Genomic DNA, 20,384 nt, shown 5'->3' on the forward strand with positions numbered 1-20,384 from the left:
AATACTCATTTTCACCTAATTACTTATTAAGTAACCATGTTAAATTACATTGCTGGATAAGTTTCTACCTGACGGATATGCGTATCTAAATTAGTCGAACCGGATATCGGCTCCTTCGTGATTAATCCCCTTACCCCCACCAAAAATAGAAGAAACTTAAGATGTAAATTCCACTGTCAATATTAACTTGTAAGCTTATATAGCATAATCATGTTCTAATCAATGATTAATGAATTTGATTGATGTAAACTTATCATAACCCCCAAATATGATATTTTCTCCCGCTAGGACAACCTTAGCCACAAAAGCAACATCACATATCCTTCAAAATATCCACTTCATCTTCCACGTGGACCAATCACAAAACAGAAACCAGTCTCTTTAGCCAATAACAATCAAAATTCAGATTTGCCTATATCTCAAACTCCCTCCTTATACACTCCACAATTTTTCATTCTCATATCCATTTTCTTCTTTCTTCTCTACTCATATCCAACTTTTTTTGTACATCTTTTAATTACAAAAAAAAAAAAAGAGGAAGAAGGGATGGCTTCTAATACATTGATGAGTTGTGGAATTCCAGCTGTTTGCCCCTCTTTTCTCTCTTCTTCCAAGTCCAAATTCGCCGCGGCGATGCCGGTGTCCGTCGGAGCTACCAACTCCATGTCTCGATTCTCCATGTCCGCCGATTGGATGCCCGGGCAGCCCCGTCCATCCTACCTCGATGGCTCAGCCCCCGGGTAAGTAGTAGTACTCCCTTCGTTTCATTTTATGTGATGATGTATGATCTTACACAATATTTAAGTCGTTAGTTATATAAAGTTGGATAACTTCATGGATTTTAATTTTTGAAAGTTATGATGGTTATATAAGTAGAATTAACGTCAAACATTTTGAAACGTATAAATTTGTATTATTATTTATGCAAGTTTTAATTTGTAAATATATAAATGCAGAGATTTCGGATTTGATCCACTTGGTTTTGGAGAAGTACCAGAAAATTTGGAAAGATACAAAGAATCTGAACTTATTCATTGCAGATGGGCTATGCTTGCTGTTGTAAGCTTCTTTTTCTCTACTATAAAGCTTAGTCTTTATACGTTATAACTTGAACACTCTTAACGAAATTCCTTGTTTACAATTTTTGAAGCCCGGAATCCTAGTACCAGAGGCATTGGGCTTAGGCAATTGGGTCAAGGCCCAAGAATGGGCAGCCATTCCTGGAGGACAAGCTACATATTTGGGCCAGCCTGTTCCATGGGGAACACTTCCTACTATTTTGGTTATTGAGTTTCTAGCCATAGCCTTTGTAGAGCATCAAAGGAGTATGGAAAAGGATTCAGAAAAGAAGAAGTACCCTGGTGGGGCTTTTGACCCATTGGGTTACTCTAAAGACCCTGCTAAATTTGAAGAACTCAAAGTCAAGGAAATCAAGAATGGTTAGAATATTAACTCACTCCTCTTGACGGATTTTAAGTTATATATGCTGACAATATCAATCTCACTTTTTATGAATGATTATCTGTGATTAGGTCGTCTTGCATTGTTGGCATTTGTGGGATTTTGTGTACAACAATCAGCATATCCAGGAACAGGACCATTGGAGAACTTGGCAACTCACTTGGCTGACCCATGGCACAACAACATTGGGGATGTTGTTATCCCTAAAGGCATTTTCCCTAATTGAATTGTACCATCATATATATTAGCCAAAAACACCTTGTAAACTCTCCCATGTACTAATAGATTTCTAATGGAATGGACTTTTTGTGTATCATTAGTCTAGTAGTTGTTGTTTGGTAAAGAGGTTCAAATATTGCTATAGGTGTGGTGTGGCGCTATGAATTCCTGGCTCCGACACTGAGAGGAACATCTAGTTATTGTTAAATACTTGGAATTTTTTTTGATATTCAAACCGAAATCATAAATAGAAAATCACTTTGGTATATTTTGGCACATGAAACACACTCAAATATTATTGGTACTTCACAAAAATACAAACTCTCACCAAACAAGAATAATGCTCATCCTCACAACTTCTCTCTCTAAGGCTGAACTTTGCCCATGGACTACAACAAATGCAAAGAATAGATGCAGGCACATCCTGCATTAGGTTAATCAATACAACATTATAGATGCCAAGCATCAGCTAACTACACTAGCTGATGAAAGGACACCGGCATGCAAAGGAACCTTGTTCGAAGCAACAATCTCGTTGCAGTGTCCCCCTCTAGCTCCATCAATGACTAGATGGATGTGTCCTGGAGTAGAGCTTTCCGTAGGAACCAGTTCCCTAGCTGCAACTGTTTTGAGCCGAAGTCGTTCTGCCCTTGAGCCTATCACTTGCCCCAGAACAGATGCTCCAATGGTAAACGCCATAGCCGCTTTAGGCATCAAAATGGACTTCCTCAGAATGGCTATGAATGGCACAGCTGCATGTACAGCTGCAAACCAAGATGGTGAAAATTTTTCAGTGTGTTCTCTCCATACGCCTAAAGGAATATTTGCTGCCATGCCCAAAACACCAATCACTAATACTTTTGCAGGCAAAGGTTGTGGTCGCAAGTTTTTCGCAAAGGCTGTCCGTGATAGAGCAGCTCGGGCAGCTACTATAGCAGGGGGGCACTTGAGTTTCACACCAGGAGGGGGCTGAAAAACCTTTGCTACAAGAGGAAGGACAGTACTTACAGCACGGTACGACTTCGCAATAGGACAATTCCCATTCTGCAACCACTCATTGCTTAGTGCTTCATGTTCTGAATCTCCTCCCTGATAGATCCAAAATGATGGTTAGCAAGAACAATATGACTGAGTTTTGGTTATTCTATCAATAATGAAAAGTTTCTCAAGTCCACCAACAATCATATTTCAAGAGTTATACGAAAATTAACAATTTTGACATATTGCTATCAAGAAGTCAAATAAAGTGTTTCACTGGACCATGAACATTTGACAAAGTCATATTTCAGAAGTTACAATGAAATTCAACCGTTTTGACATATTGAGAAATTTGGGAGATACAAAACTGAAAGGAAATGGCTCAAACCTGTCTTTTGGATGACTCAGACTTCTTCTTTTGATTCTTCCACTTCTCAGAGAATGAATCAAAACCAAATGGTCCTCCAAATCCAAAAGATGAGAGACTTATGGTAGCTGCCTTTGCCACCAAAGGGTTGAAATGACGAGCTGCAGGTTCAGGATCTGCTTTCTCATTCGTAATGGACAGTCTCCCAGAAAGTGGGACAGCACCATTCTGGCCATGGAAAAGCCTGAATGCCATGTCAAAGTTAGGACCATCCTCGAAGATAGGACCTTTTCCTCCACGTACCTGATTCAGGTGCAGCAGCTATCATGCGAAAGACTTCACATCAATTTAGAATGACAGGGACATGGTCACCCCACCAATGTAGCAGACAAAAATGAGAGGCCTTAGCAGGATTGATTCAGCAACATGCAAACTATTTTACAAAGATGCAAAGAAAAGTTCTTCTGCAAATAAGTGATCAATTAACAACTTACTGGAACGGGAAAACCAATGGGGCTTGAGAAGGAAAAATTAGTTGGCTCATTGATATTCGTCAAAAATGGGCACCTAGCAATGTCTTGCTGGAAACCTGAAGAGTCATCACTTGTATTCCTAGAGAAAAAATCCATTTTACTGGAAGAAGGATGACCAAGACAAAAATCAAAATAAATTTGAGCAACAGAATCTTCAAGAGACAATTAACAAAGCAAGCATGAGGACAAGGAATCACAAGCCAACCACTTTTTGATAATATCAACATTAAGGAAGTCCAGAAAAGAGTCCAGCCGTTGATATATCTATATATATATATATCTTGAAACCGGAATACCATATATAAGGTTCGCGTTCATGTATACAATTCTTATAAAAGGAGTTTTGACCTAGTAGTCTTAAATATTAACTTTGATTACCAGTTTTCATCAGCAAGTCTTTTAACCAAAGTATTCAAAAAGAAGCTCAACCATTTGTTAAGCCAACCTAATACTTCCAAAGAATGAATACAGATCAAATATCAGCTCAAACACAAAAATCCATTTGCAATATAACAACACCAATAACTACTATGACCTAATCTTAAACTAATTGGGGCCGGCTGTATGAATCCTCCATATCCCTTTTGCTCCATTTGGACCCCTTTTCATTTCCAATATCAAAGATTTGTCTTTTAAGCAAAACCCATTAATAAAAAGCAATAAGAATCAATACCCAGTTCCCAAATTCGACCAACAACTTAAATAAAACAAAACACTGTAATCACCCAAACAAAATAGCTAAACAGTAACTGTAGCCAAAAAAAGAGAAAAGCAAACAATTCTCAGATTGAAGTACAACACTCTGTATGCAATTATGCAATTCATACATCAATACAGATCAAATTTCAGCTCAAACACAAAAACCCATATCCAATATAACAAAACAATAACTACAAAAATAAACTCCAAACTCATTGAAGTTAGCTATACTCAATTAGACCCTTTTCATTCCAATATCAAAGATTCAACTTTTAAACAAAACCCATTACTAAAAAACACTAAAAATCAATACCCTTTCAGCTCAACAACAATAACTCATTTCCAATATAACAAAACAATAACTACAAAAATAAACTCCAAACTCATTGAAGTTAGCTATACCCAATTGGACCCTTTTCATTCCAACATCAAAGATTCATCTTTTAAGCAAAACCCATTAATATAAAACACTAATAATCAATACCCAATTCTCAAATTCAACCAACAACTTAAATCAAACATCAAAAAAACACTGAAACTACCAAACAATTAAATCTTGATACATTGAAATTAAACAAAAAAAACCGTACCTCAAGACAGAAAAATCTTGTATGAAAACTCAGAGGAAGAAATTTTGTGAATAAAGAGAGAAATGAGATGAAGAAAAGGATCAAAGAAGATGGAGTAGTTGATGCGTAGGTGAAGAGGAATAGCAAAACGACGGCGTGTTGACCACACGCCAAATGAGAATATGTCTCTACGCGGGCTTTTTTGACTAATTAAAGAATAACTAACCAATTACTCCTACTTTTGTTGATTTTAAAAAAATAAATAAGTGGGGTCAAATAATAATTAAAAAAAAATAAGAAAAAGAAAATAATAATAATAGTAAGAAAATAATTGTATGGTTATTTTTGGTTGTCCTTAAAGTGATAAAAATGTTTAATAATTAAATTTCAGGTAGTATATTATTATATAGTTTAACGCTAAATTTTGATGATCTACTTATTAGAGAATGATATGATTATATCTTAAAAGTCAAAAAGAGTCCTTTAATGCTTTAGAATTTAAGTTGTATGGAACTTTTATTCATAATTATTTGTTGAGAAGTAAATATAATAGTTGACTTTTTATATATTGTTTTAAATGAAATAGGCATTAATATTTCATGGCGAATTTCTTGTATTGACAATTCTAGAGGGGAAATGGTCCATAATCTCTAACTCATACTCCATAGAGGAAAATTGAAATTGAACTAGTTTAATTAGTTGATTTTGAATACTAAATGATTAAACTCCAAACTAATAGTAATAAATAAAAATTGATATTCCTCAAAATATGGGGAGTGAAATACAATAATAACACATATGGGAAAATCTTACCAGTGAAGCTTGGGAAGGACGGTATTACGTAATCCTACTTCTTAACTCGTGAAGGTGGAGATATTGTTTTTGATAGACCTCAATTCAAGTAAAACATATCAATATCAAGTTCAAGAATAGTAGCAACAACAAATAATAGAAGTTTGGGAAGGAGAATGTTACGTAGTCGTATCCTTATCTTGTGAAGATAAAAATAGCATTTTCAACAGATCTCAACTCAAGAAAAACATCTTGACATTAAGTATAAAAATCCCTACATTGTGAAAATGGAGAGATTGTATTCGATAGACCTGAATTCAAGTAAAACATGATAACATCAAATATAAGAATAGTAGCATGCAACAATAAATAATAATTTGATAGACCTCAATTCAAGTAAAACATGACAATATCAAATATAAAAACAATAGCAACAACAAATAATAACCTCTCGGGACCGAGAGTGAAAATGAGAAAAAGAATAAGGGGGCATCCCAAATAGTAGCAACAACAAATAATAACCTCTCGAGAACATGACAACATCAAATATTAAAATAGTAACAACAACAAATAATAAATTCAAGTAAAACATGACAATATCATATATTTACAAAGAATAACCTCTCGAGACCGAGAATGAAAATGAGAAAAAGAATAAGGGGGCATTCCAAATAGTAGCAACAACAAATAATAACCTCTCGGGACCGAAAAATGAGAAAAAGAATCAAGGGGCATTCCGAGAATTGAACTCGGGACCTCTCGCACCCTAAGCGAGAATCATACCACTAGACCAAATGCCCAATTCGTTTCTCCGTTCACAAATAACCTTTCAGATAACTCAGTAGCCAATCTAACGAAGAAAACCCCAAAACCCTAGTGAAAAGCAGAGAGATCCCAGTTGTGGGGTTTTTGCATCAGAAATTTGGCAATGGCAAGACGAACCCTTTATCACTTGGTTCGATCTCAAGCAAATCTTCTAAAATCCACCAATTTTCATTCAGGTTCGTGTTTAAATTAATCAAAGCAGTTTCATTTCTGTATAATTTGCTGATTCTGTTTCAATTTTCTGTTGTATCTGTATGTATAGTTGTTGGTTTTGAAAGAAAACGAAAGAAAGTAACACCCTTTTGTTAATCTTGTTGAAAAGCTGTATAATTTCATGCTATTGTTTTTTCTCAAATGGAAACAAGGTCCAATGTCCCTTCAGCTGGTGGTGGGTGTTATATGTTACCTGTAGTGAGGAATCCAGTATTTGAAGTTTATGAGTTCGATTAGACAGGAGATGACATGACATGACATGTTTTCAACCTATTGATGACACGACATTAGATAGGAGAGTATGGAGATCGCGGATTAGTATAGAAGGTTAGAGTTAGTTGAGCATGTGTATTTTTGTAGTTTGGGGCTCAATACCGATTTCTCCTTGCATATTGGTACTCTGGTAGTATAAGTAATATTCTCAAAGTTTCTCTTTTTCAAACTGCCTTGTTATCCATTGCTTGAGTAGAGGGTCTTGTTGTTGTTGAGTTTCTTCAATGACATCAAGTCAATACTACAATAGCAATGGTGTTCACAGTTAACTATTTATAGATATTTAATGGACTTCTCAGGGTTTAAGCAAAAAACTATTTGATTCCGTGAACCCACATGTTGTACACTAGATCCTCCTCTGTATATATATATATATTCACGTTGAAGATTAGTGGTATGATGGTACTCTGAACACAGTGACTTAAAATATTGGATTTTCCTATCAATGGGAAATTGGAATAGCATAATTGTTATATATTGCCAGCTTTTGATCACCTGAGTTGGGAGAAAAAGTGGATTGCTTAATGTGGCAAGTAAACAGGAGAAAATTGTGTGCATGTGTTGAAAATGTCTTTCAGGGGTTATAACTCTTAAGGTTTTGGAAGAGAGTATGCAACGATCACCATCTTCATGTTATACACATTTTTTAATACTGATCCACCGAGCGAGGTTACCAGTATCCCGTTATCTTTTTGGTCCCTCAATCCTCCCTGTTATAATGTGTTGATCATGAATCTAGTTTCTGCTTTACTAGATGTTAGGGTCCTTTACTTCCATAATTTTTGCATTTGGGAATTGACAAATGAATGAGTATTACTTTACGCTGTTATTCATATTTGACCTTGAAACTTTTCAAGTTGAAACACATTTGCTGACAAGGAAAACATAATTCTTTGTTGTTAAACTTTAAAGGAATGGAATTTCTGGTTTACCAAAGTTCATTGTTGTAGATTCTTTTTCTTATAACTTTCTTTTTCAGTTGCTAAGCTAAATTTTCTGCTTTCAGGTTGTCAAATGCTGTACTGTAGCCTTTTTCTTTTGATGAAATTGCTTATTTTGGCCTTCCTCAGCTTTTTCTGTCTTTCCTTGATGAAATCCGTTTACATTAGAATGTCAAATTTTAGCCAATAATAGGCAAATCTTCAGATCAAATCATTGACGGCTTATTTTAGCTGCAATATCCCATCCATTTTGTAGGGAACAATCTTGTATTTAATGAAGTAAGAATTGAACAAAGTTTGGTATTACTATTTATCAGGAGAAATGTTGAACATTCATGTGTTTATGGTGGTAAAATCGTATTTCAACTCTAGTAAATACTTGAAAGAAATCACGATATATTGGAAGAACTTTTTTGCTGTACCGCTTCTACAATCTGCATCTGGTTTGTTTACTCAAATTTATTTTATGATTTGTTCCTGATGATTGTGCTCAAGCTCTCTGCTCGTTATTCCCCAATACCTTTTCAGGTGGTCATCTGGCTAGTTATGGAACTAGGTCACTTGTCAGTGGTACCAAAACTGACCCTAGTCGTGTGACACATCTAGCTGCTATTCGTAAAAGGTGGCTATCACAGTCTGCAACAGCACAAGACGACAACAAGATCAGCATAGGGCCTCGCAAAGGAGGAGAAGGAGGAAATGATGAAAAGGATGGTGGAGTTGTCTACTATGGTCCTATCTCAAACACGATAAAAAATGTGAAGCTTCTGTCCCTTTCAACCTGTTGCCTCTCTGTGTCTTTAGGCCCTGTCGTAACCTTCATGTCATCTACTGATTCGAATGTGATACTCAAGGGAGCAGTTGCATCTACTGTTATATTCTTCAGTGCTTCTACTACCGCTGCGCTTCACTGGTTTGTGAGTCCTTATATTCACAAACTGAGATGGAAGCCAGGTTCAGATTCTTTTGAAGTGGAGATGATGTCTTGGCTGGCAACTTTTATGCCAAAGACGATTAAGTTTGCAGATATCAAGCATCCTGACACCAATAGACCTTACGTAACATTCAAGGCTAACGGAAACTTCTATTTTGTTGATGCCGAGCATTGTCCCAACAAGGCGCTATTGGCAAAACTTACCCCACAGAAACCTAGTCATGAGTCAGCTTTCAAGAACTTGTGATGACTTTTTTATCTGGAATAATTTGAGATTTTAAGGTTTTGTGTTGCATTACTCACTAGAAGTTCCAATACTTGAGTCTTGGATATATAAGCCTAAGTTGGTTGTCAATTTTCCAATTATTATAACATTGATTGTCATCTTTTTTTTTAAAAAAAGAAAATAATAGTAATGTCTAGACCAGCTTGGCAGGTCATTTCTTCCATCTGCATAAGTTTTGGTGGTATAGTAACCTTGATATTTGTGTTGGCGGAAGGTGGTAGGTACCCGACAAAATAGTGAAGGTCATATGCACAAGTTGGTCTTTCATCTGTCTAAACGTTAGGGTTGGGTGAACCCTATAGCGTTGGTGGGGGTAATATGTATTCAGTAGGACAATCAATTATGATGACGAGAGGTAGTAGGCATCTAGATGAATGATTAATATGCGTTCAAATTGATTCTGACACCACCATCTTATATAAGCCTTGCCGTTTACCATTTTTTATATTATTATAACAGTGTTGTCCGAGTCAATTTATATGTGCCTCCACTGGCCTAACATATTCTTTTCATGTCATTGTGGTTTCCTTTTGCTGAAATAAATGAAGAATATGGTCCATATTACATGGACCTAGATGGTTAATTAGTCAGATCCTTTTGTTTCAAAACTTAGTGTCAAGTAATCTGGTCATGAATGCTCAAGAGATTTGTAGTGTTGGTAGATAACTTGTGCAAACTCTATTATTGAGTAGTTGGTGGCTGGTTTTTTCATGCACTAAATGCAAATTGATCTTAGTGGACAAGAAACTTTTAATGGCATTTTGGTCAAACATGCTGAGACATAGAGAATTAAAAAATGTACAATCACTATAATTGGATAATTGGGGGGGGGGGGTGATACTACCGCGAATTTAGGAAAAAAAAGTATGAAGGGAGTGAAAAAGAATTGGTGATATCTTCCCATTTGCCTAAGTTTTGATGGTAGAGTAACCTTATTACAGTAGTAGGAGGTATCCAACGGAATATTCAATTGTGTTAGTGGAAGTCAATAATGTTTAGAGAACTATTCAAAGTCGCGAATTTCTTCTAGTTCACTACTATTTTTTTTATAACTCATGACTGATCTTGAACTCGCAAAAACCACAAGTTGATTGGGTGATCATCATTCTAAAAAATGCTCATGTTTAGAAAGTTAAATTCTTAGCAAATTTGATGTATATTCTACGTGATGAATAATTTTTTTTAACATATTCTAAATAAAAGATATTTACGGTTGAATTTATCATTTTACTGATCGAAAAGACAAATAATATTTGAAAAAAATGCACACTTTTGAATTGAGTAGATTGGAAGGGGCAAAGGAACACTTTAAAAATTATGTTGGCTCTTCGATATTTATTTTTGTATTTAGATAATATTGCTTATTTGAAAACCAAGTAAATATTGAAAAATATATATAAAAACTATATATTCCTATTCAAAAGTTGGTGAATATGCTGTTGCCACGTAGGACATTGACAATTAGGAAAAGTCAACTAAGACCATTTTTAATTGATACACATCATATGTTGGTTTTTGATACTACACATGTGGAACATATGGTCAACTTTTGGCCCTTCAACATCCACCCACCCACCCCAATAAAGACTAAACATAGAATTTAATTTTTATACTACAAGATAGTATTCATATAAAAATGTTATACTATCATATCACTTAAACTATATGTATTACCTATAATAAGTATGAATTGATAAAAATATATCGATCTAAGTTTAATTGTTAAATATTGTCAATCTGATCAATTATTTTGAATTTTATGATTCGTTTCATTCGTCTATAATTCAAAAGACATTTTGATATTGATAGGTAATCTATGTGGATGCAAAGTGGTAGATATTACTAATGATAAATCAAAATACATATAAATTAACATGAACTTCACGATATTAGAGAAGAAACAGTTAAACTAAGTCATCCTTTGTCATAGCAAAGTATTTAACGATTCTTCGAAGTTATTCTTAATTAGAGGTTTCAAGTTTTAGTCCCTCAAGATATAAAGTTGCCTTTGTTAGATAACGTTTTACCTTTCTATGTGAAATTTCTCAACGCAAATTCAAATTTAACCGTATCAGACATCGAATGAAAGACGAAAAAGAAATAACTTACAAAGTTATGGATATATAAGGCTCATTTGGTGTGAAGGATAAGAGATATCTAATTTCGAAATTATTTTTAGGATTAGTTTATTTCATGTTTGGTTGAGATAAAATCACCTGATAACTTATTCCGAAATTAGTTATCCTGAGATTGTAGTATTGTTTTATCCCACATTAAGAATGGAATAACAATCTCAAAATAATTAATTTCGAAATAGATAACTTGTAGCCCAACCAAATGATCCCATAAAGTATAAATTTATCCTTATGTGAAACCTTATTGTGTGGATGCATGCAGAGAATTATTTTTGTCCAACGGATGAATGTAAACAAAAAGCACTATGCTTAAAAGAAAAAATTTATCCTGCGCGAGGCGCAAGTACTGTCAGTTGTGTGAGGGGTTGTTTGGCTGCCAAGTGTATGTTCTGGGACCACATGTCACTTTCTTTCATTTCCTTTTCTCATGTATTTTTAACCTTCTTTCTTGCATTTTTTTCTACTACTTGTTAACTCTTAACATAATTTTATTTTATTTTATTTTTGTATGATGTTTTTTTTTATTTATTTATTTGAAATTTAGTATATGAATTAAAACGCGACAATTTAAGATTTGCATTGTGTAGAGCATTGTTCGAAGTGATATACTGTTTACCAAGAATTTTTCATACTCAAAACCTCTAGTTAATCGAGAAACAATATCATCTTTTGCGCCATCATTTATTTGAGAAAAAACCAAGTTGGTGTGTCGAAAAATTTAAATTTATTTTTTTTGGAAAAGTTTTAAGGAATTGAAGAAAGTGAAACTACAAAAAATTAGTATTTTAAAATCCCATGTCTTAATTTCATAAAATGTTTTTTTTAAAATAATATATTTTATAAATGATATATAGAAAATATGATTTGAATTAATTATTTTTGAAATTATAAACAAAATTGTAATTTACCCAAAATAACTTTTTTCATTTCTCTTCTCACTCCTCCACTCCACCTTTTATTTACCTCTATGTAGAGTACTTTGTAATTTTGTAAAAAATTAAATATATTTCATTACACAATAAAAATAATAATATCCTAAAATTAATATTTCATTATCTCTTTTTCGCATTATTTCTCCAATTCTTCAATAAACAATAGTAATGTCCTAAAATTAGTAATTTTATTATTATTATTTTTAATTTAATTCATAATATTCATTTGTTAAAAATCAAATATAAATAAATATATTAATATTAATTTAGATTTAAAGTAAAATAATTATGTATTTTTAAAAAGCTAAATTAAGACTTGTGTTCTTAACCTCGTACAAAATCAATTGTATTATTTAAAGAACAAAAATAATTAGTTATTTAAAATTATTTGTAAATCAACAAAATCAAAATATAATTAATTGATTTTTTTCAATTTACTCTCTCTATTAATTTATTGTTTTTTCTCTCAAAATTCAAACTATAAAATATATTTTTTATTATATTACATGATAAGAATTGCAACTAATAATATTTTTTGGCTGAATTGCAACTTAGTGAGAAGGTTATATTTTTTAACAAACACTATAAGTTGCAATTCTTATCATGTTAATATAATAATAAAAGAATTTTTTTAAAGTATGTATGTATGTATGTAGGAGTTTATGGATGATTTTCGAATTTGGATTACATGAAAATAGTAACAAAAACTTATGTAATTATTTGTCAGGATTACTGATGGTCTTTCTAATATATTTTCTTGTTGGAGAATATTTGATACATTTAAGTGTTTATGAAATTAGAAAATTATGAAATAATTGAGAAGAAAAAAATTAAGTTTATACTCCTTTTGTTTTCGTATTAGTTATTTTACTTTTTTACACTTTCTTTAAGAAATTATTAATAAAAATGATATTTATTAATTTACTCTTTATATTATTTTTTTTACAATTTTACAAATTTTGTTTATAATTTCAAAAATAATTAATTGTTAGAGTAATGAAAAAAAATTATAGTTTAATTTTGTTAATTGATAAACAATTTTAATAATTATTTTTAGTAATTTAGATAATTAATATAGGATTGAAAAATAATACTAAATGTTAGGAGTATGATGAATTAGGCTAAATTTCACACTTTTAAATTATTTAAAGGTAAGGAAAATAGTAAAATTTGAAATAATGGTAAAAAAAACAAGAAGTTGAAAAGTTAAATAATAGGAAAAAGTTAAAAAGTAAGAGAGAAGGAACTTTGGCCCTTTTTTCTGAAAATGGGACCCAGAAATCCATTTGTCAAATTATAAAAGGGGCCTCACACAACTTTTGTATGCCACCTCATACTTGCCCCTCAACCACCATAAAATTTTTCTGCTTAAAAGGGCTTCAAAAATTCACAAAATCTATTCTCCTTTTCTCTCTCTACAAGTGGAACTTTCTCTCTCTAGAAAATCATTACATACACTCAACACTTTATATATATATATATATATATATATATATATATATATACAAAAACCCTAGCAGCTCTGCGATCCTCCTCCGTCGACGATGCCGACGACGAGTGTAATCGGAGCTCCGATTCATCTCATTGATATCCGTTGATTCCTACTTTTTCCATTTCATTCCTTTGATCCTTGTTCCTGGCTGTTGTTGTGTTGAATTTGAACTTGTTTGTTGAAAGCTTCTGGAAATGTATAAGAACCAGTTACAGGAACTGGCACAAAGGAGTTGCTTCAACTTGCCGTCGTATACTTGTATAAGGGAAGGTCCGGATCATGCGCCTAGGTTTAAGGCTACGGTTAATTTCAATGGTGAGGTCTTTGAGAGTCCAAATTACTGCTCTACACTTCGACAGGCTGAACACTCTGCTGCTGAGGTTGCGTTGAATTCACTCTCTAATCGAGGTCCCTCCAACTCGCTTGCTGCTAGAATTCTGGTATATTTTGCCCCCGATTTTAGCGGGATTTTTAGTTTGCTCTCTTAATTATGCTTTTCCTTTTGAGATTGGCTTCCTGAAAATGAATGACGTCATTTGATCTTCTATGTTACAACTTTTAGCTTTAATGTATATGCATTTGTGCGATTGAGCATGTTGTTATTGTATTTGCATTTGTGAATTTTCTAAGTTTCAGGGACCATTGGTTTTCTACACCCTTGGTGTGCTAAGTTACCCTGGGGTGGGTAGCTGGCACGCCATACCCGGTGGATTAGTCATGACTCATATGCACATAAACTAGCCCGGACACTTCCATTAGAGAAACGTTAATAAATATTGGTCATTATACTAAGATGATCTAAGAAGTGTAGTTGTGATATTATTAGTATTCTTTAGTTTCTTGATTAGTATTTACAATTTTTCCTTATATAGACATTTCCTTTTTTCTTCTTGTTTTTTCCTAGTTTGATTTACGGGAATTATCTGCCTATGTGAGCTTCGGAAAACATATTCAGTCCCAAATTTCTGTTGTAGGTTGATGGCCAATGTAGTTTAACTATGATGAATTTCTTGAAATTGTCATAGTTCAGGAGGGAAGCAGAGCTCCCTGTTATGTGGCTTTTAGCTGCAAAAAGAATAATGAGCAGTTTAGATAGTACTGGCTTAGGTAGGGGTTGGCTGAAAACAATAACTAGTAATTTTAGGTATGTTTTCATGGAAGTTACAAATGTATGGAATGGTGATGTCTTGTGATTTCCTTTAGGAAGTGTAGTAGAGGGTAGATGTTGTGGCATTCTGGAGTCATCATCTTAATATATCTGTTTGTCCTTACAAAAAAAAGAACATTGATTTGTTAGTAGTCCTCTTCTGACTGGTTTCCCTTGTTTTCAGGCATTAGAATTCTTAGTTTTTCGTACTGTGCAACGTGAATAAACTTAAGCACCAGTATTAGGTAGGAACTTTTTGTACGGCCAACATAGAAGCCATGTACTCAATAGTCTAGACTGAGTACTACATTACAGTCACTAAATGACTGTTCAAAACCTTTAGGTCAGTCAAGCTACCATAGTAGTCTGAAGGTGGTGCTTCTGTTTGTTAGGGTTCTAATATAAGATGGCCAGATATGAGTCCAGAACTTCTGGAGGACATTGCCAACTTCTGATGGTCCTGTAGGTAGTTAGACTCAATATGTAAAGTTGCATCATTTCTGTATCATGATAATCTTGTTGTCAAGTAAATTTAGTGTTAAAAACAAATCTTAATTTTTCCGACCTATATCATAGATATTGTTGAAGTAAAAAATGATAGCACTGGTGCAAGTGAGCTTAACATTATCACAATAAATTATGGCCTCCATTGATTTTCTGTAGTACCTAATTGTTTTAAATTAATAAATGGTACTTAGACTTAGATGTGAAAGAATAAGCCTTTGTGGTTGCTTCTGAATGGTATTTTGGTTTCTAATTTCTGTATGCCCATGATTTTGTAGGATGAGACAGGCGTATATAAGAATCTCTTACAGGAAGTTTCACAAAGAGTAGGAGCATCATTGCCAGCATATACTACTTTTAGATCTGGTCTAGGACATCTTCCTGTCTTTACCTGCACAGTAGAGTTGGCGGGCGTTACATTTACTGGTGAGTCAGCAAAGAATAAGAAGCAAGCTGAAAAGAATGCAGCTATGGCAGCTTGGTCATCTCTGAAATTATGTAAGTGATTCCAATGTTTATGAACCAGTTGATATTTACTGCACGAGTTATTTGGAAACTTTATTTGGCTCTGAAGAAGTTATCGTAAAGCTGCGTCATGTGTGTGTTGGCGAGGCTTATAGAATTGTTATAAATGCCAAATCATGAATTGAAGAGCCTAGCTGGATCCTTCATGTAAAGATCCAAATTTACCTGGTTCTCAAGAAGCCTCATTCTCCAATTTTATCTTATGCTCTTAGCAACATATGGTCCTTTTATCTATCTAGTGATCTATATGCTAGTGTGTACGAAAGCCGTCTGATGGTATTATTTTCATCTTTCAAACAGACAGTATTTTTATTTTAAATAGTTGCTAATGTTAATGGCAATCACCATCCACCTGTTTGTCTCCCCTTAAGTCCAACTAAATACATCGACCCGACCTAACACCTGCCTGTTTGCCTTTTGTACACACTTTACTACATCACATTTATTGCGACATTCTTCCCTGCATTGCCAAACATTGAATGTCCTATTGGTTAGAAGTTTCAGTGATTCATGATGTCGTATTTTGCATCATGATGTGAAGATCACTGTTGATTTGAGCAATAATTTGCATGGACGGCAAAATGACTAATGAGTAATTACTGGAAAAATGTTAAATCAAGTGTTGCTTGGACATTTCCCTATTAATTGTCTCTGTACATATGTGCCCTTTGCCTCCCCACTCTTTTTTCTTCCGCTCCCCCTGCTCTATCTTTTTGCATTGTTGCAAAGCAGAGCCACATTTGGTGGATAAGCTCCTTCTGGGGTGGGTGACAAATGCGGTTTTGAATGTTCAAACCTACACATGTATGCCTCTTGGGTTGGTCTAGCGAGACACACATACGTATTTGCCAATTCGTCTTTTTAGTCACCGAAAACATGACCCTTGGTAGTAGGGTATGGAGGTAGAGAATTAGGATAGAGGATTAGTATGTAGTCAGACATCTTTCTTTTCCTGTTTCTATGCATTAGTATTATTCTTGTTTTTCATTTTTTATCGATTTCTATTTCTGTCATTCCTTTAGCCTCAGTTATCTTATTATCTTGTTGTTTCTGCTTGTTGCTATGACCTTTTATGCCACACTGACTCCCTTCTGTTACAAGATGTGGAATTAGACAGGGGAATCTCTATAAGTCTCTTATATTTCTCACATAGTAGATTGAGACACAAGCCTAGGGCTATGGGGAAAGAGTTAGATTGGTCACCCTAGATCGACCTCTACATAACGGGTTTCTAGCGGTATATATATTCTTTGATTCCGTTCCCACCTATAAGATAGATATTACAACCTTATGAGATTGGCTGGGTTTCACATCTCAGTAATTCCTTATTCGATTGGTTCCGATATGAATAGATTGGTATATATTTCTAAAGAATAGTCTAAGAAAATATATTAATAGATATTCACTGTGCGGTCATACCCAACAACAACAAACCTTACCCCTACCTTCATGGGGTAGAGGTTGTCTCCGATAGAACCTTGGCTCAAGAAAAGTGTTTTTCATAACAGGTTTGAGAAACACAAGATAAGAAAAACAGTTGTGTTGAAAATATTGAAGAAAAGAAAAATATTGACAGCCAAAATAGTAAAGATAACCAAAGTAAAAAAACAACAGTAGTAATACAATTGAAGGATTAGATAATGCTAGAATAATAATAGTACTGGTAAGGTGAAGAGGGAGCAAATAAGGTGCTCTAAACTAGAACCATGCTAATTACATGGCAATTGAACCATGCTATTCTCCACTCCATGGTTTGACATCTTTTACTCATCCAGAATTCACACGTGAAGATCATCATATGTATGCTTGACTTCGGGTGCGGTGCTATAATACATAGAAGTACATTATGGGCATGTGGTGTGGTGACAAGTGTGGTTTGAGATGCTCAAACCTACACATGTATGCCTCTTGGTTTGGTCTGGTGACACACATACATGTATTTGCCCTTTTGTTTTGTCAATAATGCTGGACACATTGGTGTTATCATGTTTAGCTAGCTAAACTCAAGTATTATGATAATTGAGCTTGAGTTTCAGTTAAATATTAAACAAGCGTTAATAATTAATTAGTACAAGCAAATAAACCAGCTTGAGTTAGCATGCTCAATGATATATTATTTCTAGAAACTAGTAATTAGAAACTAAATAGTGGTTTAGAATCTTCTTGCGCGAATTCTTACAAGGATCATCATTGATTACAAAATATACAATATTTGAGAAAATATCTGTACTTCCATATATTCATGTGTGTGTGTGTGTGTTAGGATATAAGCTCAAAGCTCTGCTCTATTATTAAAAAAAGGGGCTGAGCTAGAGCTTTACTTGATGAGCGAGTCAATTACCACTGTAGGGCAAGTGATACTATGTTGCAGCCTGATATTCTTATTGAACAATGAAAAAGATAAAACCAGATTGACTATTTCTTTTCTTCAGAGCTTAGTGACTCTCGTCCCGCCAACTCATTAGAAATTGATAATGCTAGGAGGTCCAGTGATTTCCAACCTTATAAAGAACTTGATGGAGAAGTATTTAAGTGCTAAGAGTGTAATTTTTGCCTGAATGTTTACAAATGTTTATATCATCAGTGTTGCTTGGTTTATCAATTTTTAGGAGAACTTCCACTGCTACAATCTAATGTTTGCTTGAATATTTGTGCTTGCAATCATAATATTTCAGTTTCTAATTTTCAATTAGATTGATATTCACCTACTGATCATAAAACATTAGTAGATTGATGTTCACTTTGCATACTGGTGATAAGCTTTAATTTGTACAATCAGCAATAACTAGGTGTACTATTCTGCATGACATTCTTCTACTTTTTTTTTCTATCAGTGGCACAGCAGTCTGAAAGTGCAAAACCAGACCGAAGAAGAAACGATGAGCAAGAGCATGTAACTGTTGCACGTGCACTACAAAGGTACATTTTGAAGGCAAGGGCGGCTAGAGTATCATTCCCAATTAAATTTCCGACACCTAATCCAAGACCATCAAGTGTACAGCAGCTTTCATCTACTACATCAAAACTTCTTCCCCTAATATGTCCAAGAACTGCTCCTCGCAGTAGACCGGTCAGTCCGTTATGTCTAAAACCTGCTTCTCAAAGTAGACCCATTGATAATACAGGAAGTGATGCATCATTGAGTCCAAGGACTGCTCAAACCATAAATAATATTTTAAAGGACAGCTTTGCTATGGATAGTCACAGGGTTCGACCAGAGAAGTTCCCTGCTGCTGGTGCAGCACCATATATTCCTGTCAGGCATTTTGGCCCACACCATCGGATGGCTCCTCCGGTGACCATACGGAATGCAATTCCTGTTTTCTCTGCACCATCACTTCCTCAATCATCTCAGCCTCCTAGGGTGATGAGGCCTCCAGGTCTGGGAGTGGCACCACCTGTCTGTATAAGACAGGCAGTGCCGGTTTATGCTGCACCCCCTGTTCGGGCAGAGGAACTTCCCACATTAGATAGGGTGACGAGGCATTCAGGTTTGGGGGTGGTGCCAGTTTATGCTGTACCCTCTGTTCCTAAAGCTCCTCCTCTTCTAGTTGATGAACCACTAGCTTCAAAGGCACCCAGAATTCAGGTACTTGACCTACCAACTTGTAAAGCAGTGCTAGGCAAGGCCGAATCGCCACATGACCATTCTGAGGAGAAATCATGTTCTGAAGTCCAACCGACTAAGAGAGAGGAGCCACTTGACTTTGAAGTTTCAAGGAGTGCGACAATGCCAGTGGAAGGAACTAAGGTTGCAGTCAAGGAGAAGCCACTTGACTTTGAAGTTTCAAGGAGTGCGACAATGCCAGTGGAAGGAACCAAGGTTGCAGCGAAGGAGAAGCCACTTGACTTTGAAGTTTCAAGGAGTGCGACAATGCCAGTTGAAGGAACCAAGATTGCAGCCGAGGAGAAGCCACATGACTCTCTGGAAATTGAGAATTTGAAACAGCTAAAGATATGATGTATCGCCGGGAATAGCATGTTACAAACTACAGAAACTTCAGTAAGCTTTTGTTCTCCCCTTGTGGGATTTAGTTTGCAAGCCTTTATGTAGTCTTAGATATATCAGTTCCTTGCACATTTTCATTTGGAATAGTTTTATTGAGATAGTTGTAGCGACATTATACTGCTGTTTTTGAGTTCCCTTGTGGTTCATAACCATTTTACCTGCAACCCTAGAGTTTTGCCTCGTGTCGATGTGTTTGTTGCTTAATTGGAATCTGTTGCGGACGCATAAAGTAGAACCACATTGTGTCGTCTACAACAATTCCAACGAAGCAAATAAAGGTAAAAACTATGTTGCATCTGCAACAGTTTCCAACGAAGCAACAAGCACATACACGAGATAAAACACTATCCGCCCCCTCCCCCTCTTTTTTTGTTTGACAATTGTGGCTATTACAGTGTTACTTTAGACATAGATAATGGCATGAATGCTTCGGGTATGTTGGTAAAACTAGTTTGGTATATATGCCTAAACTTTCCCTTCCCTTTTTCCCCGTGGTGTCCGGGTTAGCTTATGTGCACCTCGACTAATTCCATGGAAAACTTTCACCTCC

At 34.8% G+C, this 20,384-nt stretch overlaps 4 protein-coding genes and 1 non-coding gene across 6 annotated transcripts; 3 read left to right on the plus strand and 2 right to left on the minus strand.

Moving 5' to 3' along the window:
- Positions 1-444: 444 nt before the first annotated feature.
- On the plus strand, positions 445-1,780 carry LOC125819475 (chlorophyll a-b binding protein 6A, chloroplastic). Its single transcript, XM_049498902.1, has 4 exons — positions 445-740; positions 957-1,059; positions 1,151-1,439; positions 1,533-1,780. The coding sequence occupies exons 1-4, from the start codon at positions 547-549 to the stop codon at positions 1,685-1,687; spliced, it is 741 nt and encodes a 246-aa protein (XP_049354859.1). The 5' UTR covers positions 445-546; the 3' UTR covers positions 1,688-1,780.
- A 168-nt stretch (positions 1,781-1,948) lies between these two features.
- On the minus strand, positions 1,949-5,045 carry LOC125819474 (uncharacterized). The gene is made up of 4 exons (XM_049498901.1): positions 4,848-5,045; positions 3,520-3,658; positions 3,047-3,328; positions 1,949-2,769 (listed from the first exon to the last, which is right to left on the minus strand). Exons 2-4 carry the CDS (start codon positions 3,652-3,654, stop codon positions 2,146-2,148), a joined length of 1,041 nt encoding a protein of 346 aa, XP_049354858.1. The 5' UTR covers positions 3,655-3,658; positions 4,848-5,045; the 3' UTR covers positions 1,949-2,145.
- A 1,301-nt stretch (positions 5,046-6,346) lies between these two features.
- On the minus strand, positions 6,347-6,418 carry TRNAP-AGG (transfer RNA proline (anticodon AGG)). Its single transcript has one exon. It is a non-coding gene; the product is annotated as a tRNA-Pro (tRNA).
- A 39-nt stretch (positions 6,419-6,457) lies between these two features.
- On the plus strand, positions 6,458-9,140 carry LOC125819686 (uncharacterized). Its single transcript, XM_049499158.1, has 2 exons — positions 6,458-6,619; positions 8,399-9,140. Exons 1-2 carry the CDS (start codon positions 6,547-6,549, stop codon positions 9,049-9,051), a joined length of 726 nt encoding a protein of 241 aa, XP_049355115.1. The 5' UTR covers positions 6,458-6,546; the 3' UTR covers positions 9,052-9,140.
- A 4,406-nt stretch (positions 9,141-13,546) lies between these two features.
- Positions 13,547-19,949, plus strand: LOC125819516 (double-stranded RNA-binding protein 2-like). 2 transcript variants are annotated; one of them, XM_049498954.1, is made up of 4 exons: positions 13,665-14,089; positions 15,579-15,798; positions 18,660-19,576; positions 19,649-19,949. In XM_049498954.1, exons 1-4 carry the CDS (start codon positions 13,844-13,846, stop codon positions 19,784-19,786), a joined length of 1,521 nt encoding a protein of 506 aa, XP_049354911.1. In that variant the 5' UTR covers positions 13,665-13,843; the 3' UTR covers positions 19,787-19,949. The 2 variants fall into 2 exon arrangements, with proteins under 2 accessions (XP_049354909.1, XP_049354911.1); XM_049498952.1 differs by having other exon boundaries at positions 13,547-14,089; positions 18,660-19,949.
- The last annotated feature ends 435 nt before the right edge of the window (positions 19,950-20,384 follow it).

Source organism: Solanum verrucosum, unplaced genomic scaffold, assembly GCF_900185275.1.
Source record: "Solanum verrucosum unplaced genomic scaffold, falcon-dt-bn FXZP01000255.1, whole genome shotgun sequence".
Taxonomy (NCBI): Eukaryota; Viridiplantae; Streptophyta; class Magnoliopsida; order Solanales; family Solanaceae; genus Solanum; species Solanum verrucosum.